The sequence below is a fragment of the Struthio camelus genome, chromosome 11 (genome assembly GCF_040807025.1).
Source record: "Struthio camelus isolate bStrCam1 chromosome 11, bStrCam1.hap1, whole genome shotgun sequence".
NCBI lineage: Eukaryota > Metazoa > Chordata > Aves > Struthioniformes > Struthionidae > Struthio > Struthio camelus.
Window position 1 is genome coordinate 29,056,691 of NC_090952.1, and position 23,134 is coordinate 29,079,824.

Below are 23,134 nucleotides of genomic sequence, written 5' to 3' on the forward strand. Positions count from 1 at the left end.
TTACTTCCATGTATACAGCTTCAATTCTGGAGGCCATAAAAATATTTATAAACTAGAAGTTCCAGGAAAAATTCCATCAGAAGCCCCAGAATCTGGGGCTTGGGCTTAAAACTAAGGTTTAAATCCAAATTTGTCATTTAGGCATACGACTTAAGGACCAAACCCAGCTGGCAGGGCCCTCTGACGGGGAGTTGGAGCCTGATTTGCAGCGTGAACAAATCCCGGACGGGGAGCCCACAGCTCTGTAAATACATTGAAGGTGAGCAAGATGGGTACCCAAAAGTGGGTTGAACTCTTTAAATAACAACATGGTGGTTTAGAAAAAAGAAGAAGGCCTGCATGGTCACAGGTAAGCTTAGGCTTGAAGTTGCCGGCACGTTACTGGGCGTGATGGACCAAGGCTGCCGAAAAACGAATCTTATTCTATCAGCACGGCTGACTGAGTGCAGAAAGAGCATTTTAGTGGGTGGTCTGTGCCCAGATGGCAGGTCCCAGCGTTTCCTGACTGCTGCCGCGTTCAGGCTACTCTGGACCGTGGTGGCTGTGGCTGTCGGGGATGGGCCGGGAAGGCGCCGGCCAGGAGCCTGGTTGTGTCCGCCCGGCTCCTGCGTGCAGGACGGGGATGCCCAAGGGACACCACCGCCCACCGGGGCTTGCGGCTGCCAGCGGTGAATGAGGGAACACCTAAACCTGTCATGACCCACAAAACTGGGCAGCTTGCAGCCAGGCCAACGCTACTGGTGCAGGCGGTTTCAAAGCATATCAGCACTGACTTGCACCACGGACCAAATGCAGCCCTCCTCCCTATGTGTTGAGGCAGGGTTCCTAATCTGGGAGGTTCCCAGGTGAAATTCCTGCCATATTTAAGTGACTAAGAGACACTTCGACCACTGAAGCATGCTCTGTAGGGCCTGGTTACCTGTCAGATGGATGTAACTGGCTGCAGAGGAGACGCGACTTGTTTAAGCAACTTGGGTGGAAAAAAATTTTGTACATATAACTTCTTCCAAGGGTGCTTTTCTTTGAATGCCTTTCCACAGCTCTCTGTGACGTGTCTGCAATGGCACCTCCTCACACCTCAGCTGTACTGATGTAATTTACTTCTTCTGCGCACTAGGGTACTTATTTTTTTCTTGGCCCTTCTTTAAAAATTTACCTGTGCCCTGTAAGTGCCTTTGACTTGCTGGGGGAGGACGGTGCTTTATGGTGGTGGATCCGTCCCAAACTCCAGGTTATCTCATCAGCAACTGGATAACAACCAGGAGCTCTTCTCTTTGCCTTCCCATTAGTTAGTGGATTGTCATTTTGCAGCCCCATATAGGCAAAATTGGCTGTTTTTCTGAACCTAAAGGCAGACTGCATTATCCAAATGGATAAATATACAAAAGGGGGTTTCGATGCAATGCTTCCTTTGCCTCACGGCTGTTATCTGAGAGGGAAGTTGTGCTTTGGTTCACGGCTGGCCTTTTCGAAGCCAATGGATGGTTATTCTCGGGGACGGCAGCAGGGTGTTGTCTCCCTCGTGCTCTGCCGAAAGAGTTGGCAGAACAGCTCTATTTTAATGAGCTGTGTCATGAGGAATTTAAAACGTCCATTTATTCCAAAATTCCTCCCTCATTTTAGAATATGTAAGTAGGAAGCAGTAGGTAGGAAACATGCCCTTTTCAATGGTAGCTGTTCTACTCATGAGCAGAATATCCACAAGGAAGCTCAGTTTTGCTTAAAAATGCTAGAAAGCATCCTGGGAAGAGCAATCCTGTTTTGGCCCCAGAATGTCAAAGGATGATAGCAGAGAAAGCCACATGTAGCCTCTAGCGCTCAGAGAGATGTGTGCCTTTTTATTCAGCTCATGTCACATACAGATACCTACTTGCCAAATTCACAATGATGCCTCCCGAAGGGAGTTTCTCCTCAGTTTACAGGTTCCTTTTAAGCATGAATTTACTGATAACAAACAGTGAACAAAATTCATTGATCAAATACAAAACCTGCCCTAATAACGAAGACGTATTTCAGGAAGGCTGGACGGGGGTGGAGTTCTTACTGCACCAGCAGCTTCACACGCCTGGGGTGAGCGATAACCTGGAAACACAGTCACGACAGCAGGAAAATGCAGAAAACCGCTCTTTCAGGAAACGTACAGGATCTGCAGTACCCTTTCTCAGGCTGCTCCCATCAGGAATTTCAGTGCCATTCTAGCTATTTTCCTGATGATTCTGGGACAAAAGATAAAAAAATAAAGGTTCTTATAACGAGGAGACGTTTAGTAAAACTTGCTTTTCTTGTTCTGTCCGTTTCTTCGCCCAGTAGCATATTCTATTTTGTCCAATCCTCTTCCTCGTCATCAAGGATTAAAAAAGGGAGGAAAAAACGTTGTTCTGCCATCCGCGCTGTTCTGTCTCGGTGAGTGTTGCAACATCTTGCCTCCAGAGGCACAAAGTTCACTTGGCCTGTAAAAGCAGACAGAAAGCCACAACTGTCAGATAGCTCTTTCGAATCCACTCCCTCCCTTTCTGCCCTTTTGCCCAAGGCAGGCTGGATCAGGCAAACAGGATTTGAGAGCGGTGATGGGAGAAAGAAGTTGCCAAAGATTTAGGCCATTGGTCACTTAATTCCTTTTTGAAATAGCCTGACACAAGATATGGCAGCAAACAACTGTCACGTTTGCCTCGAGAAAGCGAACAAGGTACATTGCTCTAAAACTTGCCTGCCATTATTTTTATTCTGCGTCATAAATTATCTCCCTAACACAGCCAAAGACTGGTGACCTTGAAATTGCAGTGATGACCACGCTGAAGTTGGCTACCAGCGTGGATTTGAAATAGCAATGATTTCCGCAGAGCTGACTGAGGAAGATGATGCAGTTCTGGTGGAATGGCATGAAACTGTCAAAAATAACGTTTTGAGTATCACTATAGCTACTTTCAACTCCAAGCACCAGTGCAACTCCTTGCCAGAGTGGCACTGAGGCTCCATGGCCTGCTAGGACACAGTTACGGGTTAGATATTTATGTACATAAAGAAAGCATATGGATACACTAGCTAGACATGACACTTGGAGAGGATAAAAGCCTTTATGTTCTAGCAGTAGTATTACTTTCAAGGTAATAAACAGGAATTCCATTATGGAGACAGTCCCCATAATTGTACCTTTTAGTGTCAGATAAAGCAATTATTTTTGTCTCCAGCAGGCAGGATTAGATGTTGCATCAATCTGATTTTATACAGAAATTCTTATGCTCCTATCTGCTAAGGAGATTTTTATGAGGCCTTTCACGGAAACTTAAAAAAAAAAAGCCTCTTCAAGTGACAGATGCTTGCAATGTGAAATCCGACACATGGTTTCTGCAGGGTTCAGCTTGTTGATTTTTTTTTCCTCCTCACCTCTGATTAGTGACAGCTGCTCTTCAGTGACAGTTCATCGCACTGGGTGGTGTCGTCATGAGCTGTAGTGTCGGTAAACAAGGGGTTTTAAGCCAGCTCTGGCTCATGAGAGAATAAACCTTTATTATGTAGGCCAGATGTGGTAATTTAACCTTGATTACTGGGGAAAGAAGAAAATACCATGGGGAGGCAGAATCACTTTTGCTCTGATCTGGAGGGGGACTTGCAGTAACTTCTTGAGGAAGGGTTTGCTGTCGCACAGCGCAGTGTGTCAGGAGTAGATGTTTGCAAACTTTCTTCATTTGACCCTATTAACTTGCTTCCATCCTGCTCAAGCACATTTTATCTGTCCATTTCTGGTGCGATTAGGAGCACTACTTAGACACTCATCCGTGCAGCAGCATTAGGCAGTGTGTTCCCACACTCCAGTATCGTACTGTCAACTCTTCTGGTGAACTGCAATGACTTGAGTCATCCTTCAGTGTAGACACCCTAAACACAGCAATGCCAACACATCTTGGCAGTGGCAGTACCTCTAACATGCCTGCTCCGCACAGGAGGCTAACCGGGCCGGCTGGGTGGTGCTGCTATCCTAGGAAAGGCAGCACTTGGGAGCGCTTGGAAATCACGCTCCAGGAAGTGACCTTGGAACATCTGCCGGCATGTGGGTAAGGACTGCTGCTGCTGTCCCGCTGGTGGCGGGGTAGGACAACTTTGTGAAAAGCCTTGACTCTTTCCACTGATAACTGGCTGCTTCGTTACGCTTTAGCTTAATGAACCTGCCCTTATCCTTTCAGTACTGCTGCTTGGGCTCCATCCAAAATGTGGGGAGATCAGAAGCATTTTTCTCCCTACCACAGTGTAGGAGGCAATAGCTCAAGGGAGCAGCTATATTTACTTTTCAGTAGGTGAGAAGGTAGAGCAATCTGCCCCGACTTGAGGAGAGCCTCTTCGTCTCTATCTGTGGCAGAGTCAGCTGTTCATCATTTTCCAGGAGTTAACTCTGGGTGTGCACTTTGCAGCTGAACTTCCTGTGTGAGGTTTGGGCTTCTTCCCCTCTCTTCTTCTCCGATCTTGTAATGAACAAATCTGGTAACCTACATTTTGGTGCAAGACGATGGTCTCCAACATAGACCCAGCTGTATTCCTGCTTCTCGTGGCTTGGCCTGGAGCTAGCCAAGAACATTCCCATTTATTCCTTCAGTGTTCTTTGGAGAGACCTTCTCTACCGTTCTGCACTTGAAGGGCTAACTGCTAATAATTTTATGCTATTTCTTCTTTCTGAGCTAATTTTCTGACTCACTGTGGTTTTTTTCTGTTTTGTTTTTGTTAATCTAGTTGGCATTTTGCGGTTTCTTTGTTCATTATGTGTTGGGGCTATATAAGGGGATTTGTCTCTGGAATTCAGGTATCCTCTGCCCTGTGTTTCCTGTTATCTCCTTCATCAGTAATTATGCTGAAGGCAGTTAGATACATTTGGCATGAGCTAACGTTAATAAATCTGGGTTGTTAATCACTCAGACATCTCTGTTGAGTCTTTGCATACTGATGTGTATGTGCTCAGACAGTTTCTCTGGAGCAGAGTCCTGGCAACTCAGTGGTTTAATAACCTCCCCTTTACCCGTTTGCCCCAGGGTCCTGCCTCTCACGGCTTTGTCAGCCAGCCACATGGTCCAGCCACCCCTTTGCCAAGGCCACCAGTGCTGCAGCGGGTTGGGGCACAGGGGACAGGTCCTGCCGACAGAGCAGGCAGGGAGAGCAATGCCACGTCAGCCCGTTCCCCCCGCCCCAAGCGCCCCATCCCACCACGCTCCCGTCTTGCCCACCAGCCTCCCCAGCTCTGACATCATCAGGGACCTGGGTGCGCCAGGGAGCGTGTGGCTCCATCAGCCCCGCGAGACTCTGGCACGGCCGCAGCTGGCACAGGTCACCTGCACCAATCTGCCAGCCGTGAACTGAGCATGGCCACGAAATGGGACAGCCCTGTGGGAAATGGGGAGAAAATGGCCCCAAACAGCAGCAACCTCCATCCCCTTTTTAGATGCCACATGTTTATGGGGGTGCCGTTCCCAGGCAACTGGTCTAGGCCCATTTTGTTCATCTCCTTATGGCTGCATGGGGATGGTGGTCCTGGTTTGAGCTCCCCTTGGTGCTGTTGATCTTCGACACAGGGCCCCTCAGCTGCATGGGAACGGCAGTCCTGGTTTGGGCTCCCCCTTGGTGCTATTGATCTTGGACACAAGGTCACCTACCTCAGGCACTGGTCAGGAAGCAATTCCCACATGCCAGTGGCATGTGAGAAGACAAATTAATGTATGTTGAAGCACATCAGCATCTGTTTACCTGCGTAGCTGGCTCAGATCTTGACCTGTTCCTGCAAAAGCAGAATTTCTGAAACTCTGTTTCCAGACCTTGGCGATGTAAACCCGCAAAGTGTTGTAAAAAACGCCTTGTGTCTGCAGTGCGGCAGATACCATCTCTCGCCCCTCCATCATCACACCTTTCCCAGTTCGAACAGGAACGCTCAGCTTATCCTTGTTTTAATGTCATGCATCCTATCGTTCGCCTGAGTGCGGGTGAGAGGATGCTGCTGTGTTAATCAGGGCATCCTCAAGCGTTACAAGAGCCTCAGGCAATGGGCAAAGCATGCGAGCCTTTGAGTCTCATTCAGGCATTGATAATTGCCAGTTTAGATAGCAAAGTCATTACGAAGACTCAATACAGTCAGCACTTACATCATGCCCATTTAGGGGAGAAAAACTCAGTGAGCAAGAAAGAGATGCTGCAATTGACAGCTCCAAGAAAAAGCAGCCAAGTTATTTTTCATGGCAAGAGGTAGCCAGCTGCGTGGCAGTGGACTGGCAGCAAACCGAGAGAGTATGAAGAAAGACCTACTTTGGAATGGGGGTCTTTGAGTCCTCCAGAAAAAAAAAGAACATGTAGCCATTTAAAGAAAGAAAGGGGAAAAAAAGCACTTAAAAAAAAACCAAAACTCAGAGATGGACTAGTAACAAGCTTAAAAGACTTCATAGTGGTCCTAATGCATCTGCAGCTGATAGGAGCGGCAGGCACCCCCAGGGCACCTTTCCCAGCGAGTGGATGGCAGGGTTACAACGCCACGGCTTGCTCGCTGCCTCCCCGAAACGTGGCCGTTCCCGAGGAGGAGAAGCAGCTGTGCCAGGTACGGTTGGGCTGTACCACCACTCTTGCACAAATGAACGGGTGGCAATTTCTATTTATCCATCCTGTACTGTAAAGCAGACTGGGAATGGGATTTACTCCCAGGCTTGGCTCAGACCCAGAATTTGCCAACGATGCGGTAGATTTCATTTCAGAATCACGGTGAGAGCTGAAGCTTTATACTGCTTATCGAAGACATCAGTGATCATGTTGTTGCTATGGTTATTTTACAGAAGTCCAAAATATATGTGTGTGGAAAGAACATAGAAAGCTATATCTCCACCTAAAGAAATATCTCTTTAGAAATAGAAGAGTTTTGTGTGTACAAAGCTTTATACAGTGGAATAGGAAAAGAAATAGTGAGAACAACAAGATGCGGTGGGCACATATTAACAGATTTTTAGTGCTCTGTTTTGAAGGAATGGTTTTAGTCTTTCTGATCTAGATGCCACTAGGAGGTTTATAGTGGAGACGCAGACCTCTGTGTAACAAGTCTAAGCTCGGTGGCAGTCTGTAGGTTTGTTTAAAATTTCTGCTTTGAGGAATACCAGACAGCTCCGGGGTGGATCAGCCCTGGCTAAATTTGGGTTGACGTCAACGCAGACATCACCACCCCAGTGCTCAGCTACATATAGCATCTCCCGAGCTGTTATGGAGCGCTTTTGGGAGGCAGGCGGCAGTTTTCAATTTTCCGTTGTTTCTTTTTGAAGTGCTTGCTTTTGCAGGTGTTATTATAAGAGTCGTGAAAAGTTTTGTCCAGGACAATAAAACATAGCAAATAAGGGACATGTTTATTCAGGATGAAACTTTAGGTGAATTTTTTTAAGACTGCACAATTTTCGGAAGATACTGGTGGTATTTTTTCATATCTGAATCAGTTGAATAATTGTGAATAGCAAATAAGCTCATGAATCACTGCTAACCAAGCTCTTTGTCTGCCTTATTAACTGATGGATGCTATTATTACAGCTCACTTAGCACTACTTACACAGCACTAGATAAATGAGTACTCTTTCTTTTAGTTATTGCTACTTGGCACAGATCCTACTACCTCCCGGCAAATAGTGAGTTTAAACCTTGTTTCCTCAAGGAGTCCTGCAAGAAAATGTTGAAGAAATGCCACAGCCGGAGCAAAGTCCTCCAGACCCACAGCAAACAGCAAAGCCAGGCCTTCGGTGCCGTGGGGCTGCTCTTCCACCCTGGCTCCACACGGATCGGAGGGAATGACCTGTTTATCCAACAACCTCTGCTGCACGTTCTTTTCTGCTGACTTTTCATCCCTGTTCTAGATTCTGAAATGCGGCCAAAACTTTTTCTTTTTTTTTTTTTTAGTTTGTTCTCTTAAAGAAGTACCTTCTGGGATTTTTTTTTCCTTCAATCTTGATTATCCTGTCTCATTAAAAACTAGCTACTAGAGATGACGTCCAGCCTTGCGGGGTTTTTTGGGACCTGTCACGGGGACAACCTGCTACTTCAGCACCAGGGTGTGAGGTGTGCGCCGCACACGGCTGCGTACAGACACCGCTGTGAACCTCTCGGCCTGGTCCTTGAACGTTGTCATCTCCTTGGCTTACGCTGAGGGTACGTTTACTCACATTGACAATCCCAAGGGAATCTTTCCAGTTGATGAGAGAAGCCCATCTACAGTCCCTTATAATTATGACTCATTTACATCTTTATCTCTTCTAAAAATTCATGCAACAGCAACCAAAGGGTAACAGATTTGGTTTTTTTGGTTTTTTTTTTTTTTTTTTTTTTTACACTCTATGGGGAAAAGCCTCTCAGGTTTTGGAGGATATCTATATGGAAACAGGTTGAAACCTTTCTGTAGTGGAAACTGAGGATTGCATACCGACAAATGCCTTTCCACAGGGAAGAAGTAATATTGCAACAATCTGGAATACCTGGTAGCTTGAGGGCCGCTCACTAAAAATTGATGAGGAACGAGGGGTGGTAAAAAGGCAAATGACAGCCCCTTTGAAATGAATAAATGAACTGATACTCATTAATTACAGCTGCTTTTAACATTTTGAAAAATTTCAATTATGGTCTTACACAGTAAAATCATGCTACACTATAGAGAGAGGGCAGTGTCTGGCACTGAGCAGGAGACTGCTTTATATTTGCATATTCAAATAATTATTAGTTTCCAAATGACATGCCTTAGGGATCTAGTATTCATCCTTTTTTTTTTTTTTTTTTTTTTTTTTTGGTGACCATACTGCTCTTCTCTTCGTATAGAGGCTGAAATGTATGACTGAGATGCAGGGACAGAGCAAAATGGGGTCAAGTGGCCTGGAAGGTAGGACCAGCCCCCCACCCTGTTTCTCCCTTTTCCTTCTCACTGTGAAAAATGGGAAACATAACAAATCCTTAGCTTCCCTTCTTCAGTCTCTCTTACTCTTTCCCTGGAGAGGCAGTGGGAGCGCGTCCTCCCTCCTGCCGGCGGTCCGGACTCCTCGCCTCCTCCCTGGAGGGAAGCTCCGTTCAGGCTATCGCTGCAGCAGACGATAACCCCAACACTGAGAGCGGCTGTGACTTCCCTCGAGTTACTGAAATCCTATTGAAAAGCTTTATTTGGGCTATTGAAATAAGCCGGGGGTGAGGCTGGGATAGGAACGCAGGGTCTCTGGTCTCTCCACCAGCTCCTGCTACTTCCTGCTGACAGTAATTCAGAGCAGCCAAAGCAACTCATCGATGCTGCTGCTCCTCAGAGTAACCTGGGATTTTTCACTTAATGTGCGGCTTTCTGGCCCGCGAGGGGATTAAGCATGAAATTTATCAGGGAAAGTCTTTCTCTCAGTGAACGCTGCTGCCTTGCTTCACCAACAAAACCTGCAGATCCCCCTTTGCAGCAGCTAGCAAAAACGAGTTAGCATCCACCAGGGTGAGACTCCCGCTGTGACTCCGGCCTTACGGCAGCCTGCTTTCTGCTCCGCTGTGCTCTCCAGCAGAGCTGAACTCCTGCAAATATTAGTTTCAAGTGCACTGGTACTTCGTGGAGCTATCTTTATCCAAAGCAGTGTGTTTGGGCATTTTTTTTCTTGCTAGTACAACACTTTCCTCTGAATTTCAGGTCCAAGGAGCAGAGATTGACTACCCCAGTTAATCTGTACCAGAGACCCTCAGCAATCATTAAATACCAAGTTTTGAAGGATTACCAGGAACTCTTGAGACTCAAAAAACACATACCTGTTTGTTGTCATTTCTGCAAATGACTTTGACTGGTGGCCCAAAGTTGCAAAGCCTGAATGGATAAATAAAAACAACTATTTTCCTCTGCCTTCTGTCCGTCTTCTCTAGGTGAGAGAAGTTCCTTGCCCACACTCAACAAGCGAAGCTGAGGGCAGAAGCCCGGCCCCCCCGGGCGCAGTGCAATTTTCAAGAGGGTTGGTGTGACGGGGACAGGACACCGCTGGCCGGGTCAGGAGACCCTTCCCGTTCCTGCTTCCCGGAGCGATCCGCTGACCTGCCTGCTTCCAAAACCCCATGGCTTTGAGATCTGGTTCTTTCTGCCTTCAATCGCACTTGTCCTTGTCACACTTTTTCCTTTTGCTCTCTCTCACATACTAAAATCTTCCTTTTTTTCTCCCTCTGTCCTTTTTTTCAGCTGCCTCCGTCAGACGCAGCCTCCCAAGCGCAGCTGGATTGAGCTGTAATTTTCCCAAGACTGTAAACAAAACCTTCTCTCTTGCTCTGAGTCAGCTCAGTTGTTTAAATGAAACTACAGCAATTAGTAATTATGCAGAATGATTTCATTGTTCGATTAGTGAATGCTACAGCTCTGATGAAATATTTTGTGGCCTTTAGTTTACTGCCAGTGTAGGTTTATTTGCTGAATTAATATAGTTATAATGAAAATTAAAAGAAATTGTCAATGAACTAAATGAAATTAGGCTCTAACTCGAACCTGTAGTTCTACACTAAAATAGCGATGTGGTAATGATCCCTCCTCACTCAAAGGACCTGCTGGCCCCGAGGCTGCGTAGTGGGTGGGGATGCGTTTGCGCTTAGCTCTGTCTGCTGGCTTGGCCGCAGCGCATCGCCCTGTCCACCGGTTTCTCCGTTACTCCCATGGTGCCAGGATTGCCAGACTCCATCCCATCTCCTTCCTTTTCAACACATTTGTTGACACAATTCTGGAGGCAGAATTAAATTATTCCCCTAGCTCTATCTGCATAACCCTGCTAGAGACCTCCACCTCCTTGGTGGGCTGCTAGAGCCACCTCCAGCACCTCCAGCTGTTCCCGCTGCGCTTCTCCCCAACCCCAGCTGCTTGCTCCTGCTCCTCTGCCACTTGCTTAGCTCTGCTAGTGCCTCTCACCTTTTCTTTTTAGGGTACTTTTCAGCTGTTCCTTCTACAGATCTAGAGGAAGAGCAACAATATCTTAAGTCAATATTTACTGTTGGCTGTGGCACTTACCTTGAGTGCTGTTGAGACACCTCGGTATAAATTACCTGGAGAAACTCCATCTGGACTGAGTCAACCCCGGCTATCAAAGTTCTTCCTTCAAACACATGTCAAAAACGTGCATATTTCTGTTGCTCTGCAAACAACCATGGGCTCTGAGGCAGAGGCTGCTTGAATGCTTCCACAGCATTGAGTGAAACGGGTGCTACCATGAGACACGTAAGCAGCATGTGAAAAGTCAGTAGTAGTAAATGAGAGCAGCAATGTAGATCTGTCAAGAGCAGCTGGGAGATGTCCTGATGCCCTTTGAGGTCCCTTGAATCCAGCTAACTCATCTCAATGCTTTGGCTCACAAATCTGTGTTGGCTGTCTGGACGTTCACAGTAGAGCAATAGGTCTGTGAGGAAGGCCCCTTCTTGTATCTGGCTTGCTCCATCCATGCCTCTCGGCACGACGTGATCACAGGTGGCAGCACGTTGTTCTGAGTCTGTGGCACCTTCTGGCACATGCAGAGCAAGGCCTTGAGCTCTGAGCGGAAGCTCTCATTCAGCCAGCAGTAGATGAAAGGATTGTAGCAGGTGCTGCTCATGGCAAACCAGTGCAGAGCAAAATAGAGAGAGTTCTTTGTCTTGATCCCCAGGCTGGAGATGAGCACCACATAGCAGTTGAGGGGGAACCAGCAGACAGCAAAGACCACCACCACCAGCACCAGCATCTTGACGCTCTTCTTCTTGTTCCTGTGGTGGGTGATGTACTGCTGCGTGGTGATGTCTCCAATGGCGTTGCGCAGCCACAGCTTCTTGGCCAGGCGTGTGTAGGTGACGGTGATGATGAGCAGGGGCAGGAGGTACAGGAGGAGAAAGGTGGACAAGTCCAGATATTTCCAGACCAGTTCTGCAGGCTCAGGAAAATCAGGGAGGCACAAACTCCGGACAGTGGCTTCCCTTGAAAACAAAGAAATATGCGTATAGCATGTGGCCAGTGCTGTGTAAATGGATGCTGCTAATTTGGCAAACCACAGAGGGGCCTCCATGCCACCCCCTCCCACATCCTCATAACTGTAACACTGACAGAAGAGGGCCAAACACGAATAATCTCACACCAAACAAAACTAAATTGAAACTCTGTTTCCCAGTAAGCTCTCTTCTCGTTACATTCTCCGTGTTTCTGTATCTGTATCTGTCTCAATGAGGGCAAGACTGGCTACTTTTGTACTGCTGTCTCTTTTCCCCCTAAATTATCGTGTTGTCGCGCTTTCCCCTGAAAAGCTGAATGCAGGAGGAAAGGGGCAACTCATGAGACCTTCTCCGATTCTCTCCATGCCAATATGCATTTCCTACCCAGCTTGAAACAGGACAATTACACCCAGGTTTGAACGTGCCCACCCAGAAATCCAGCCCAGGACGTATTACTCCTGCACACGGGCTGTGCAAACTGTTGTCTGCCCATGCGCAATTAACTGGATGTAACTGAGACACAGCAGGTTTCTAGCACGTGTGTGGGTCATCCCTGCAGCATGTTTGCAATAGCTCCAGTTTGACATTTGGGTCTGCCATCGAGGCACTACACAGACACACTCCTCTTTCTGTCCAGGAAACCCCGGATAGATACGGGACCGCCTAAGCCGGGAGCTGAAGGCTGCTGTACCCACTGGGAAATCGAGGCCATCATGCAAGATGAACGACGCAAGAGAAACAGACTGCTGGGTTTAGAGGTCAAGTTGTGGCAGTGGTGCAGGAGTGATTCCCACTTGCAGAGCTCTAGATCTCCCTGATAGCACTGCTTCCTGGGCTGCCCTTCCCATTTTCTTGAGCTTTTCAGCAGATCATTTTTTAAAACCTTATTGCTTCATCTCAAAACAGACGTGATTATTAGAATACTTGACAGTCTGCCTTGCATTAATAGGCAGACACCTAGCTAACAGAGTTGCTCTCAGCTCACGTACCTCAGTGCCATCTGGAAAGGACTAAGCGTTCCTTCCACATGCCACAGTAGGTGACTGGAAATGATAAAAACGTTAGGAGAAAGGGGCACTCACAGATTTATTTCCTGTAGATGCTTTCTCCTTTTCTTTCTTTTTTTTCCTCTTTTTCATTCTCTTATTCCACTTTGCCCTTCCTTCTTCAAATATTGTCTTCTATTCACTTGTATTCCTCACAGATTCCTCACAGTCCCCATCAAGCTGTATTATTTGCTGCAGTATTGATTAATATCTTTAATATCCTGTTGTCAACCTCTGGAGTTGGCTTTTGTGCCACAAATAGAAGATTGCTTGAAAATGGACTACTGTGAACAGGGACGGTGCATGTGTGTTAGGGGATGACAAAGGGCATGGGAACATCACTAAACCCCACCAGCCTGTGAAGGACTTTGAAGACTCTTGTTGAGCAAGGAATTGATGCAGAAAGGAAAATCAGCCTTTGCGAAACACACCCTTGACCTTTTTCTCCTCGTGATCATACTTGCCGCTGGCGCATGAAAGGCAAGGCCGTGCTTCGAGCACAGCTGTGCCTGTCTGCTAGGTAACCCGCTAAGAATAACTCATGAGCTGGCACGGGAGGGAGTGTGCTGTCCAAGGGCATGCCACAGCAGAGGACACGGAACGGGGTCAGACCTGGGGGGTCCGTCTCACTCAGGATCCTCTCTCCAACTGCGGCCAAATAGCAAATGTTTATGGAAAGAGCATCAGCAGCCAGGCACGACTGGAGCCATCATTCCTCGCTACCCCTCCAGGAATCGCCTTTTCAGGATCCTCTCGAGCTGAGGCTGCTTCCAGACCGCTGTGTCCTACTGCTGGTCTGCTCCTCAAAATGTGCTGAGTCCCATGTCAAGTCCTTTTATCCTCTGTCCCATTTTATCCTCTGGTGGCAGCAAGTTCATCGTTTCAGTGGTCTGGATCTCCCAGAGAGAGCACAACGAAAGCAAGGGGTGAGGGCATGGCTTGGTGGCATTTGCAGCTTAAAAATATGTTTTAACAGGTTTGGCAGTGGAATGAGCTGCAGTTGATCAAGGAGACCAGCTGCTCCCCTCACTGTCCTGTCTCCCCTGTTATGATCTAAAGGAAGGGCATAGACAAACCGAAGAGGCTCCCAATTATTTTAGGGAAGGGGCTGGTTGAGAGCAAAAGTAGACAGACTGCAGCATTTTGGTAAATTCCAGGATAACCGTGGTGTTGGCCACACTACTGTGCACAGTGAAATTTGGTGCTTTTGGACCTGTGTTCTCCTATCCTTAAAGCCTAGCTAACTACTGCTGGGATATCTCAGGAACTCTTAGCAGTACAAGGTTTATTGCCAGTCATATTACAACCGTGATTTTTATTCAATGAAAGACAGTGACGAGAATAACACACCCTAGAAGTCCTCATGTTGTTGAGCCCCCTCATGCCAATTCAAGGCTAGGTTTCCTCTGGACGTGCTGCAGGATGAGCAGAGGCAGGTGCAGCATAAGAGATAGCAGCATTTGTTCATTCATAAGCAATTTGTTCAGTAATACTCTGCAGGCAGCTGCAAAGCAATGCGAGCGCTGGAGTAACCCAGCACTTTGTTTACAAAGTCCAAGCAGTTGAAGATACTATATTCCCCCCGGAAGATACTGTCAGGCAAATAAAAGCACAACTAAGAAAGAGCAGTGAAACCCCAGATTACACTTCCATTTTGTGTCACCTCTTATATACAAACAGTGATGAAAAGCCTGTGCAGATAGTTAAACCATCTCCCTGCCATAGTCACAGGAGGGAAGTGGCTGTGCTGTGGAAGACAGACATTTGTCCTCTGTACTGAAGCTCAACACCCGTCACAGAAATCTCCCTCTTGCCGCCCATTGCTGCCTTTTTGCTCTGCTCTCTGGGACTCGGCTCTCAAGCTGAAGACGCTGTTCACGGCGGTACTACTCCTTCAGCCCCGAGTCCGGCATCCCTGTGAAACGCGGGCACCAGCAGCACCATGGAAAAACATTGGCCTGCGTAGCATTTTGCTGCACTATGGGCTATTTTCTAGTCAATAAGAGTCACAGTAATACTCCTAACTTGCTTTGGGCTGCGGCTTCCTCTCCAATTTGTGCATCCGCCCCTGCCCTGGCCGAGAGACAATGTTTTGATGCTGCAGTGCTAAAGCTTATTATGTGGACCTGTATGAGCCTCTTCCGAGAAATCTCCCTCTCCGCGAGGCTTTTGTGGGCCTAAGGACCAGAATAGACTGGATACAGGGGAAGAACAAAAGGTTGCAGGGGGCAGAGCAAGACAAAACTTGTGGTTCTTTATTTCCCCATGGTAGAAAGGATGACTTCCTAGCAATGAATGCCATCACAGGACTAGCTGGTAGAGGAGAACATAAGCGTATTTTTCTATTTTTTTCTCTAGAACAGAATCTTCACTTTCTTCTGATACTTCAGAAATCTTCACGTGGATATGAAATTCCACTTCACCTCTTTTTAGTAGGTATTTTTGTTGTGTTCAGCCAAGCAAAGTGCTGCCTCCACTGCTGGACAAGGCAAAGCAGCATAAGATTTCGTTTCCCCATTGAAGCACTGTTCCTCTCATCACTGTTCCTTTCCCTGCAGAGAAAAAGGTGGACGTTTCTCTTTGGCTTTTCTTGTTTATTTAACAGTGAGTGAAGGACCCTCAAGCTCTGAGGAAAGCTGATTCTGCTTTTATAATTCCAGATAGATAAAATGCCAAGAAGCTAAAATAAGCTGACCCTCCTTGGTGAGTGAATCAGCTTATGAAGTCCTGGCAACCTGCGGCCCAGAGGCCGGCAGACTCATGAGGCAGCTGGTCCTCCTCCTCCCTGAGCTCTCTGTACAGCCTTGCTGGCGTAAGGACCAGAGGCTCACGTGGCAGCGTTCATTCTCTTTCTTTTCCACACTGTGGCTCCTTGCCCGCGTACTGGGCACGTTGATTAGACGTGGTCTTCTTAGGACTCAAAATCTGAGTGAGGGAAGAGGAAAGGCCAGGGGGAAAACTGCCTTCTAGCGACAAAGCTGACTGAAGGCATGATGAGAGTCGGTAAGGCTCTGCCCCGCCGAGCGGCCGTGCTCCGCAGAGCTGCGCTGGCTGCCTGGCCACGTGCCTTCAGCCTGCCACCAGCACCGGTGACGCCGCTGAGATGAACCTGGGAGCAGACGCGAACAGACCGAGATCCCGGGCACTCGTTGCACTGAAGTGAGCCAAGCAGCCCTCCACCTCGGGCCAAGTCTTTGCTGTAGGAAATGAGGTCTTATCCATACAAGCAAGCATTCCCAACCATTTCCACTATCTTCTTGCCTTCCTTCCCCAAACCTGAGAACCCTCTGGCAGCTGTGGCCTCTCACAGGGCTGAGGACTCTGCACTCCCCTGGAAGGGGTCAGGCGTGCAGGGAAGTAACTCACCTGTAACGGTACTGGAACAGCTGCTGATAGATGGCGTGGGGTAGAGAGAAGCAGGTTGCCATCAGCCAGATAACAGAGATGCTCAGCGCTCCTTTCGTTAGCGACATCCTTTGCTTTAGTGGGTTCAGAATGACCTGCAAGAAAGACTTCCTGGTGGCTCTTATTTCATGGAAAGCAAAGCCATTCGTCAATACACAGAGCGGAGGTATTTTTTGACATGATCTAATGCTATTAAGAAAATCACAGCCATGATTAGGAAAATCATCCTGCTTATTAGAGTGACCCAGAGAAAAATGAAACCTTGAACTTTTCAGTCTGTTCAGAACTGCTCTCAAATAAACTTTTTCTCTACTTTTTCTATGAGAATCATTTTCTTTAAATCCTGGATTACATTAAGTAAGGAGAGATAACTCTGTGAGTCTCTTCACTTTTGGGCGTGTTTGCTTATTTCACATGAATCACAAAAAGAAGTGTTTCCTGTTCTAGCTAAACCTAAAAAGTTGAGCCTGCCTCCCCTGTCTGGAGTCATTAATTCACCTTTTATGAAATTTCATTAGTTGGACGACAAGATAAAGAGCTTGTAAAAATCCCGGCGTCTGGAGAACACTATCTGGGAGGTACAGTACATGAAGGGAGAACAGTTACTAGAAATAAGCACGTGGCCTAGTCTACATTTCTTTTTCTGTATTTGTAATAAATTGTGTTTATTGTAGTGAGGAACAGATACAGTTTGGCTGTAGCTCAGAAAATGCAAACAGATGCTGGGGTAAAGCCTTTTCCTAGCTCAGGAACGTCCTCCTAATATTTCCAACAGAAATCTCCCGCTCTGCCATTCCCCTTTATACTGTTCCAGCAGCAGTCCCAGAGCTCTGCTTTGGGACTTTAATCTCAAAATTGCTTTTTGTTCACTAATGTAGTGAACCGAGAATTGCTACCAACTCAGGCTGTCCTGCAGCTTTACGATGCAGCAAATGCCCAATGGGAAAAGAAGAACAAAAGAGTAAATGTGCTACTCTATCAGAATTGAAGCTCAGGATCCTACGATGGGTGTTTATAGTTTTTGGACAGGGAAGTGAAAAAGCTTTGAAAAATTCCCTGTACAGCCAGATTAACACCTTGCATTCAGCAGAGGCTCTGCCATCTTTCAAAGCCCACCATTTAAACCGAAGCCTCTTGAAACCATTTTCCCCACTGCCCTTTGGGGGCTAGATTAGATCCGGTTTTGAAACGGTTAAAGGCATCCTCACTCCTTTCCACTGAAAGTTTGAGAATATCTTGTGAAAGCTGTGATGCTGTGCATTTTGTTTTTCTCCCTCCTCCCTGGTGTCCAGAGGCTCAGTAAGCCTTCCTCACCCTGACACCTGAGGGGTCTCTTTGAATTCAGCTCTAGAGCTTTTTCACTGGATACGAGTGTAATCCCCAGGATTTAACCACCCTGAACCCATGACTCAGCCAAAACTGACTGGAGTTTCAGAGGACCTTTCCAAGGAAACTGTGGACATGCGGTGTTTTACCTGGTGCCTGTCCAGGGCGATGGCTGTTAGGGTCAGTGTGGAGACATGGAGGGAGCAGTACTGCACGAAGCGGCTGATGTGACACATGGCCTTTCCGAAGATCCACGTGCTGTTCACAAACCGAACCTGAGGGGAGAATGAGAGGCCATCAGCAAGCCAATGTAGTAGAGCCGAAATAAATCCATATGGAAGCCATTCGGATTGCATCTGAGCTCACATGTGCTTTTTGGGTGGCTGTCTGGGTAACTCCATCTGAAACCCAAAGAAAGATTAGCTATGCTGTATTTTGAAATCCCTTTAGATAAGAGTTTATGAGGCCATGATGGCCTGTTCATATAGACATTATTTGTGAACAGGGGTAATAACTTTTTTATTAGACTAACAATTGTATTTGGAAAAAGCGGGCCAAATTTTGGTCACACAAACCCTTCTTCAGGTCTGGAGAGCTTTCAGTGAGGACTTTACTCAGCTGACAAACCTGAAGAAGAGCTTGTCTACTTTTTTCCATTTAAATAAGCATGACTAGCATTTGAGTTGTTTTGACCCATTGAGTTTTAAGCTTAACTCTGTAGCTCTCTCCTGAATGTGTATAAAAAGTACAGACACATCCAGACATGGATTTTCTGCATTCCACAAGAAGCTCTAATGATTTTCTGCAGTTCAGTGGCAATGCTTGGAAAGACTTCAGAGCTCCTTTAGGAAATACAGCGTCTAGTGGAGCAAAAGGAGCCCACAGATTGCTTAAGGGTTTTTACTTGCCTAGCAGAGTGGTCTATTAGACTTGGTTGTGGTGGGTTCATGGCTCAGTCCCAGTAGCGCATGCAGAGAGAGGGTGTGACTATCAGGCAGAGCATTTTTGGGCCAGGCTTCCTTCCTGGCTGACAGGACAGCACAGCGTGCCACTTACCAAGGTGAAGGGAGTGTTGAGCAGTGTGATCATGATGTCTGACACTGCGAGGTTGACAATGAAGAGGCTGGTGACTGAGTGCATCCTCTTGTTCTTGAGCACCACGTGGCACACCAGCATGTTCCCAAAGAGGGACATGATGATGATCACTGAGTATGCCACAATTAGGAGTGCTTTCACTGTTGGTTTCTGGGATTCTGGCTCATATTTAGCCAGCTCGGCAAATTTCTCCCACTCAATAATACGGCTGTCTGTCCAGTTGAAGGAGGTCCTGTTGGTTGCTTGGTAGATTGACATGAGTTTGGCCAAGGAAGAGTAACGGTGAAACTCCTCAAGGACACCTGTCATCTGTGTCTTGGATGACTGCAGCAGCGAGTGAGGCATGGTGAGTTAACCTGAGTGCTGACTCAGTTCAAGGAGCTGGGATCACAGCTCCAGCCAACATAACAAATGATCCATCAGCTTCAACTGCATTGGTTCTCTAGGAAGCTGAAGAAGATGCAGTTACCATTAGGAACAACACCTTAAGATGCAAAGCTGGAGGGAGCCTCTGTGGTGCAGGAGGCTCTCCAGGGGCACTGTCAGAGAGGTGTCAGGGAACAAACGCAGCGGGCATATTGGAAAGGGGCTTGTTTGGGACCACACCGTTTCATAACTCCTTCACATACTAAGAACAGCAACAGCCCCACAGGCAGGCTGGAAAGAAGAACTAGTCACTCCTTGAAGCAAATGTCTAGAAATCTCAGACAGGGTTTGAAATTGTTTTAATCCCACATCAGCTGCTGCTTCTTTGTTCTCAGCTGAGTCCATTTTTCCTTCAAGTTTCAGAGAAGGCTGCTCTGCTGGTGCTTTCAACCTCTACTTCAAAATACTTGGTTATTTTCAGTAGAAATATAAAGGTGGACTCTTTTGGGGAATCATTTTTGAGAGCAGTAGCTTTTGTCTTCATCTAACCCCAGCAATTATCCTAAGGTGATTCAGAACCTGGAAATCACATCAAAATTTGACTTTAGTCTATCTCTTATTTTCTTTTCCAAACAGTGACTGTGAATTCTACTTCCAGTGTTTCAGCTTCTGTGAGAAAATGATCTCTCTGGCAAAAGGCAAAAATTTAATAGCAGTAAAGAAGCATGTAAGTTGCAAAGGATCCACTTATATCATATACAAACAAAACGATACATAGACCTAGATGTACAAGAACAATTCCGTAGACATAAAAAACTCTACTTACTTACCCTTGTGCCTCCCTTTGCTAGTACCCACTTTTAGCTATTTCTGGTGATTTTTAGATCGTGTGGATCTTCTGTTGATGTTAGGTGGAACTTACTAACTCTGCACACCAATATTTATGGATATGCCACATACAGGAGGAGAAAGTTGGTTAGAAACTCTATCAAGTTCTCCACAACTGATGGAGATCAGAAAAACCGATTTGTTTTGTGCATGCAATTCCTGTCAAGCCCCTTGTCTGTGTGCACAAGTCAACGGACCTCATATGGAGTGAGGGATTAATAAGCAGAGCTTTCAGAGCTCTAAAAGGCTCCCTGAAACACCTTCCCACACGACAAGCTGGCAGACTAACTGCACAAGTAGGTGGTGGGCCTGAAGGAGACTTCCGGCAGATCTCAGACTCTAAGATAGGGCTCTGTCATGCCAGCGGACCTCAGCTGTAAACACCACCAAGCAAGAGTCAGATCAACTGCCTGTTTTTCTTTTTAAGGAAATGCAGTGTAGGGGGATTGAGTCTCTGTGTGTCTGTATGTCTGTCCATCCATGCATTCCCATAATGAAACCTTCTTTGGCCTGTTCACTTACACTGGTGAGTGTCATGGACACAGGAGACCTGTGAGAGGATGCCTCTCAAAGGCACGTGGATGTTAAAACACTTCTGTTGTGTGGGGTGAAAAGAAGAAGGAATTATCCAGGAAACATAAGAACAAATCTTGAAAACAGCCACTGGCTTTTCTTGGGCAAATTTATGAGTGAAAGAACCCTGGGAAGGACAGAAAGTTTGACAAATGCTCTCAGCTTCTGCTAGAGCAAGCCAACTGTAATGCAACAGGGAGAAAATCATTGCCTCCGCATTGGACTTCATTAGCCTCTATTTTGTCTGCTTGTTGTTTTTTCAATGCTGATGGTACTGGGAGCCTCTGCTTAGCCCTAGACCAGGTCCTGGTCTGGCTCTCTGACAAGACACACACTTGGGGAGCTGCTATGAAACTGAGAGCAGAGCTGAAACTGGGGAAGAGGATCATTCATCCTGTTTGCAAGAGATGATTGGCACCTGAGCTTCATTGCAGTGAAATCTCTCTGACCCTAGGAGCTTGGCAGAAGTCAAAAAGACTTAATGTTTATGTGAGTAATGGGAGACCCCGGAACAACAGAGCAGACTGGCTCTCCACTCCACTTAGGGCATTAAAATACCTTTGAGGTCATCACAGATTTATCACACTCCTGGGTAAGTGTGCAGGACTCCACATTTTTTCATTGTCTGCTAAGATATATAAGGAGAGCGTCATTCTTCATGGTGCACAGCAGCTCTCAGGGGGCACGGAGAGGGAGCTGCCACAGGTGTGATGCAGGATTTATGTAACAAAGAAACATGCTTTTAGTCAGCTCCAGCTGAAACACTTTGAATAATACAGCTGCGATACTCACGCTACACTGAAATGCTATCACTGAACTTAAGAGCTGATGCTGTACTATGGCAGATGAAGCCACTTATGGTCTTCCCTGCATCAATTTATTTTGAATTCTCATGTCAAAATTTGTCTTTGCTGCCATGAGAGATGGGCTTTTAATGGAGGCTGAGTTTCAAGTAACTGCTATAACTTACAAGTCCTATCTTCATATTAGGAAGAAACTTTGGACTGATTATTCAATTAAAAAAAGTCAAAACAGGTTTTCTGAAGTACCTATGTGACTGAGAAGCTCATTTCTCAGGGAACGTCTATAGGACCTGTACTCTTGAGTTGTTCACAGCGATCTGGGAGCCATGGCCTTTACTGTGGCTGATGAATGGGGACATCTCTTCTTCCTACTGCAGGAAGCCGTTTCCATCATGCCTGTGTCCCGCTCACTGCGCTACCAAATAAAGAAGCTAATTTAGCTAAGAATTAACTTAAAAAAAAAAAAATTCAGCTGGATCAGGTTCCTGACTTGACTTGGTGGCTGAACCATTGTTTAACCTTTCTTTCCAGGGAAGGGTCCAGGAACAAACAGTGACTTGCCAACGGGAATCAAAGAGCTTAAGAAGGTGATGGAACTACAGCCTAATTTTCTAACATGGAATTTCTTCTTATATTTTTCTGCATTATGTAAAATGTTACTTCCAGTAATTGCTGAAGCACTTAGTGCTGGCCACTGACCTGGAGAGACCACAGGTGCAGCAGAGAGGGATGTCTCGTTTTCCTGAGAAAATCTGTGTGTAGATTGTCCTGACAACCTGAAACACTATGGTTTCATGCAATAAAAGAGCTTAGCTTTCAGATTTTATAGGTTAATATGATCTGAAGAACTGGAGAGAAAGATACCACCTCAGTTCAACTTTTCCTAGCTTGTCTACAGTCTGGTTCAAACAGGTTACTGAATACATCTCTGCTTTAGAAATCTCTTCCAGATGCAGAAACATAAACCTTTCATTCTAAAGACTTTAAAGACATCTTTCCAATAGCAGCCTGCTGGATGATTTTAGTTCTGAGTATAAATCAATGTTTCATTCACTGAAGAAAATAAATCATTTAGTAACATCACATACATTGCAAGTACTAGTCACATACCATTCATTTCCAGGCAAAATCCACATAAAGGGCAAGAAAACTGCCCCCACTAATTTCCTCTCCTACTTGCATCCTTCTGTACCAAAATTCCCAAGAATTACGAAACCTTAGACAGCAACTCGTTCAGGTCTCGTCACAAAAGCACCCCCCTCCCCCCCTTCAAAAACGCCAGTCCGTCGCTGCCCGCCCCAGACCTTACCGTGGAGCCTGGTCGGCCCCGGGCTCCCGGCGCCGGCTCCCGCCGCCCCGACACCGCGGTGAGCGCCGCAGCGCGGCCCGCTCGCCGCGCCGACGGGGGTCCCGGCCGCCCCGCCCCGCCCCGCCGCACGTGCAGCCCGGGCGGAGGCGGAACCGCCAATCAGCGCCGGCAGCGGGGCGGGGGGGAGGGGTGTCACTACTCCCATTCATAAAAAAGCCCCCGCCAGCGCCCCGTGAGGATCCTTGTGAGCGCCCTGCAGCATCTGCCCCCCGAGCAGCATCTCCCTCTGAGCACACCCCTCCCAAGCACCCCCCCCAGCAGCATCTCCCCCAGCAGCACCCCCCCAAGCAGCACCCCTGAGCAGCACCCCTGAGCAGCACCCTGCTTGCGTC

At 46.9% G+C, this 23,134-nt stretch overlaps 1 protein-coding gene across 3 annotated transcripts; it reads right to left on the bottom strand.

Annotated features, from left to right (window-relative positions):
• Window positions 1–1,820: 1,820 nt before the first annotated feature.
• Window positions 1,821–22,830, bottom strand: LOC104145684 (G-protein coupled receptor 83). 3 transcript variants are annotated; one of them, XR_011143436.1, is made up of 6 exons: window positions 22,743–22,809; window positions 18,765–19,748; window positions 17,858–17,983; window positions 16,344–16,477; window positions 10,988–11,919; window positions 1,821–2,450 (listed from the first exon to the last, which is right to left on the bottom strand). XR_011143436.1 is itself a non-coding variant. In XM_068956887.1 (5 exons), exons 2-5 carry the CDS (start codon window positions 19,146–19,148, stop codon window positions 11,325–11,327), a joined length of 1,239 nt encoding a protein of 412 aa, XP_068812988.1. In that variant the 5' UTR covers window positions 19,149–19,748; window positions 22,743–22,816; the 3' UTR covers window positions 8,776–11,324. The 3 variants fall into 3 exon arrangements, 1 of the variants encoding a protein (XP_068812988.1); XR_011143437.1 differs by having other exon boundaries at window positions 1,822–2,450; window positions 18,765–19,857; window positions 22,743–22,830; XM_068956887.1 differs by lacking the exon at window positions 1,821–2,450 and having other exon boundaries at window positions 8,776–11,919; window positions 22,743–22,816.
• Window positions 22,831–23,134: the final 304 nt, after the last annotated feature.

Bases quoted from the DNA above. Each gene is read 5' to 3' on its own strand.
- LOC104145684 (XM_068956887.1), bottom strand. From the start codon at position 19,148: ATGCCTCACTCGCTGCTGCAGTCATCCAAGACACAGATGACAGGTGTC. The intron at 16,478-17,857 runs GTAAAACACCGC...TCTTTCTTGCAG, and splicing joins TCGCCCTGGACAGGCACCAG to GTCATTCTGAACCCACTAAA. The intron at 11,920-16,343 runs GTGAGTTACTTC...TTTGTTTTCAAG, and splicing joins CTGTTCCAGTACCGTTACAG to GGAAGCCACTGTCCGGAGTT.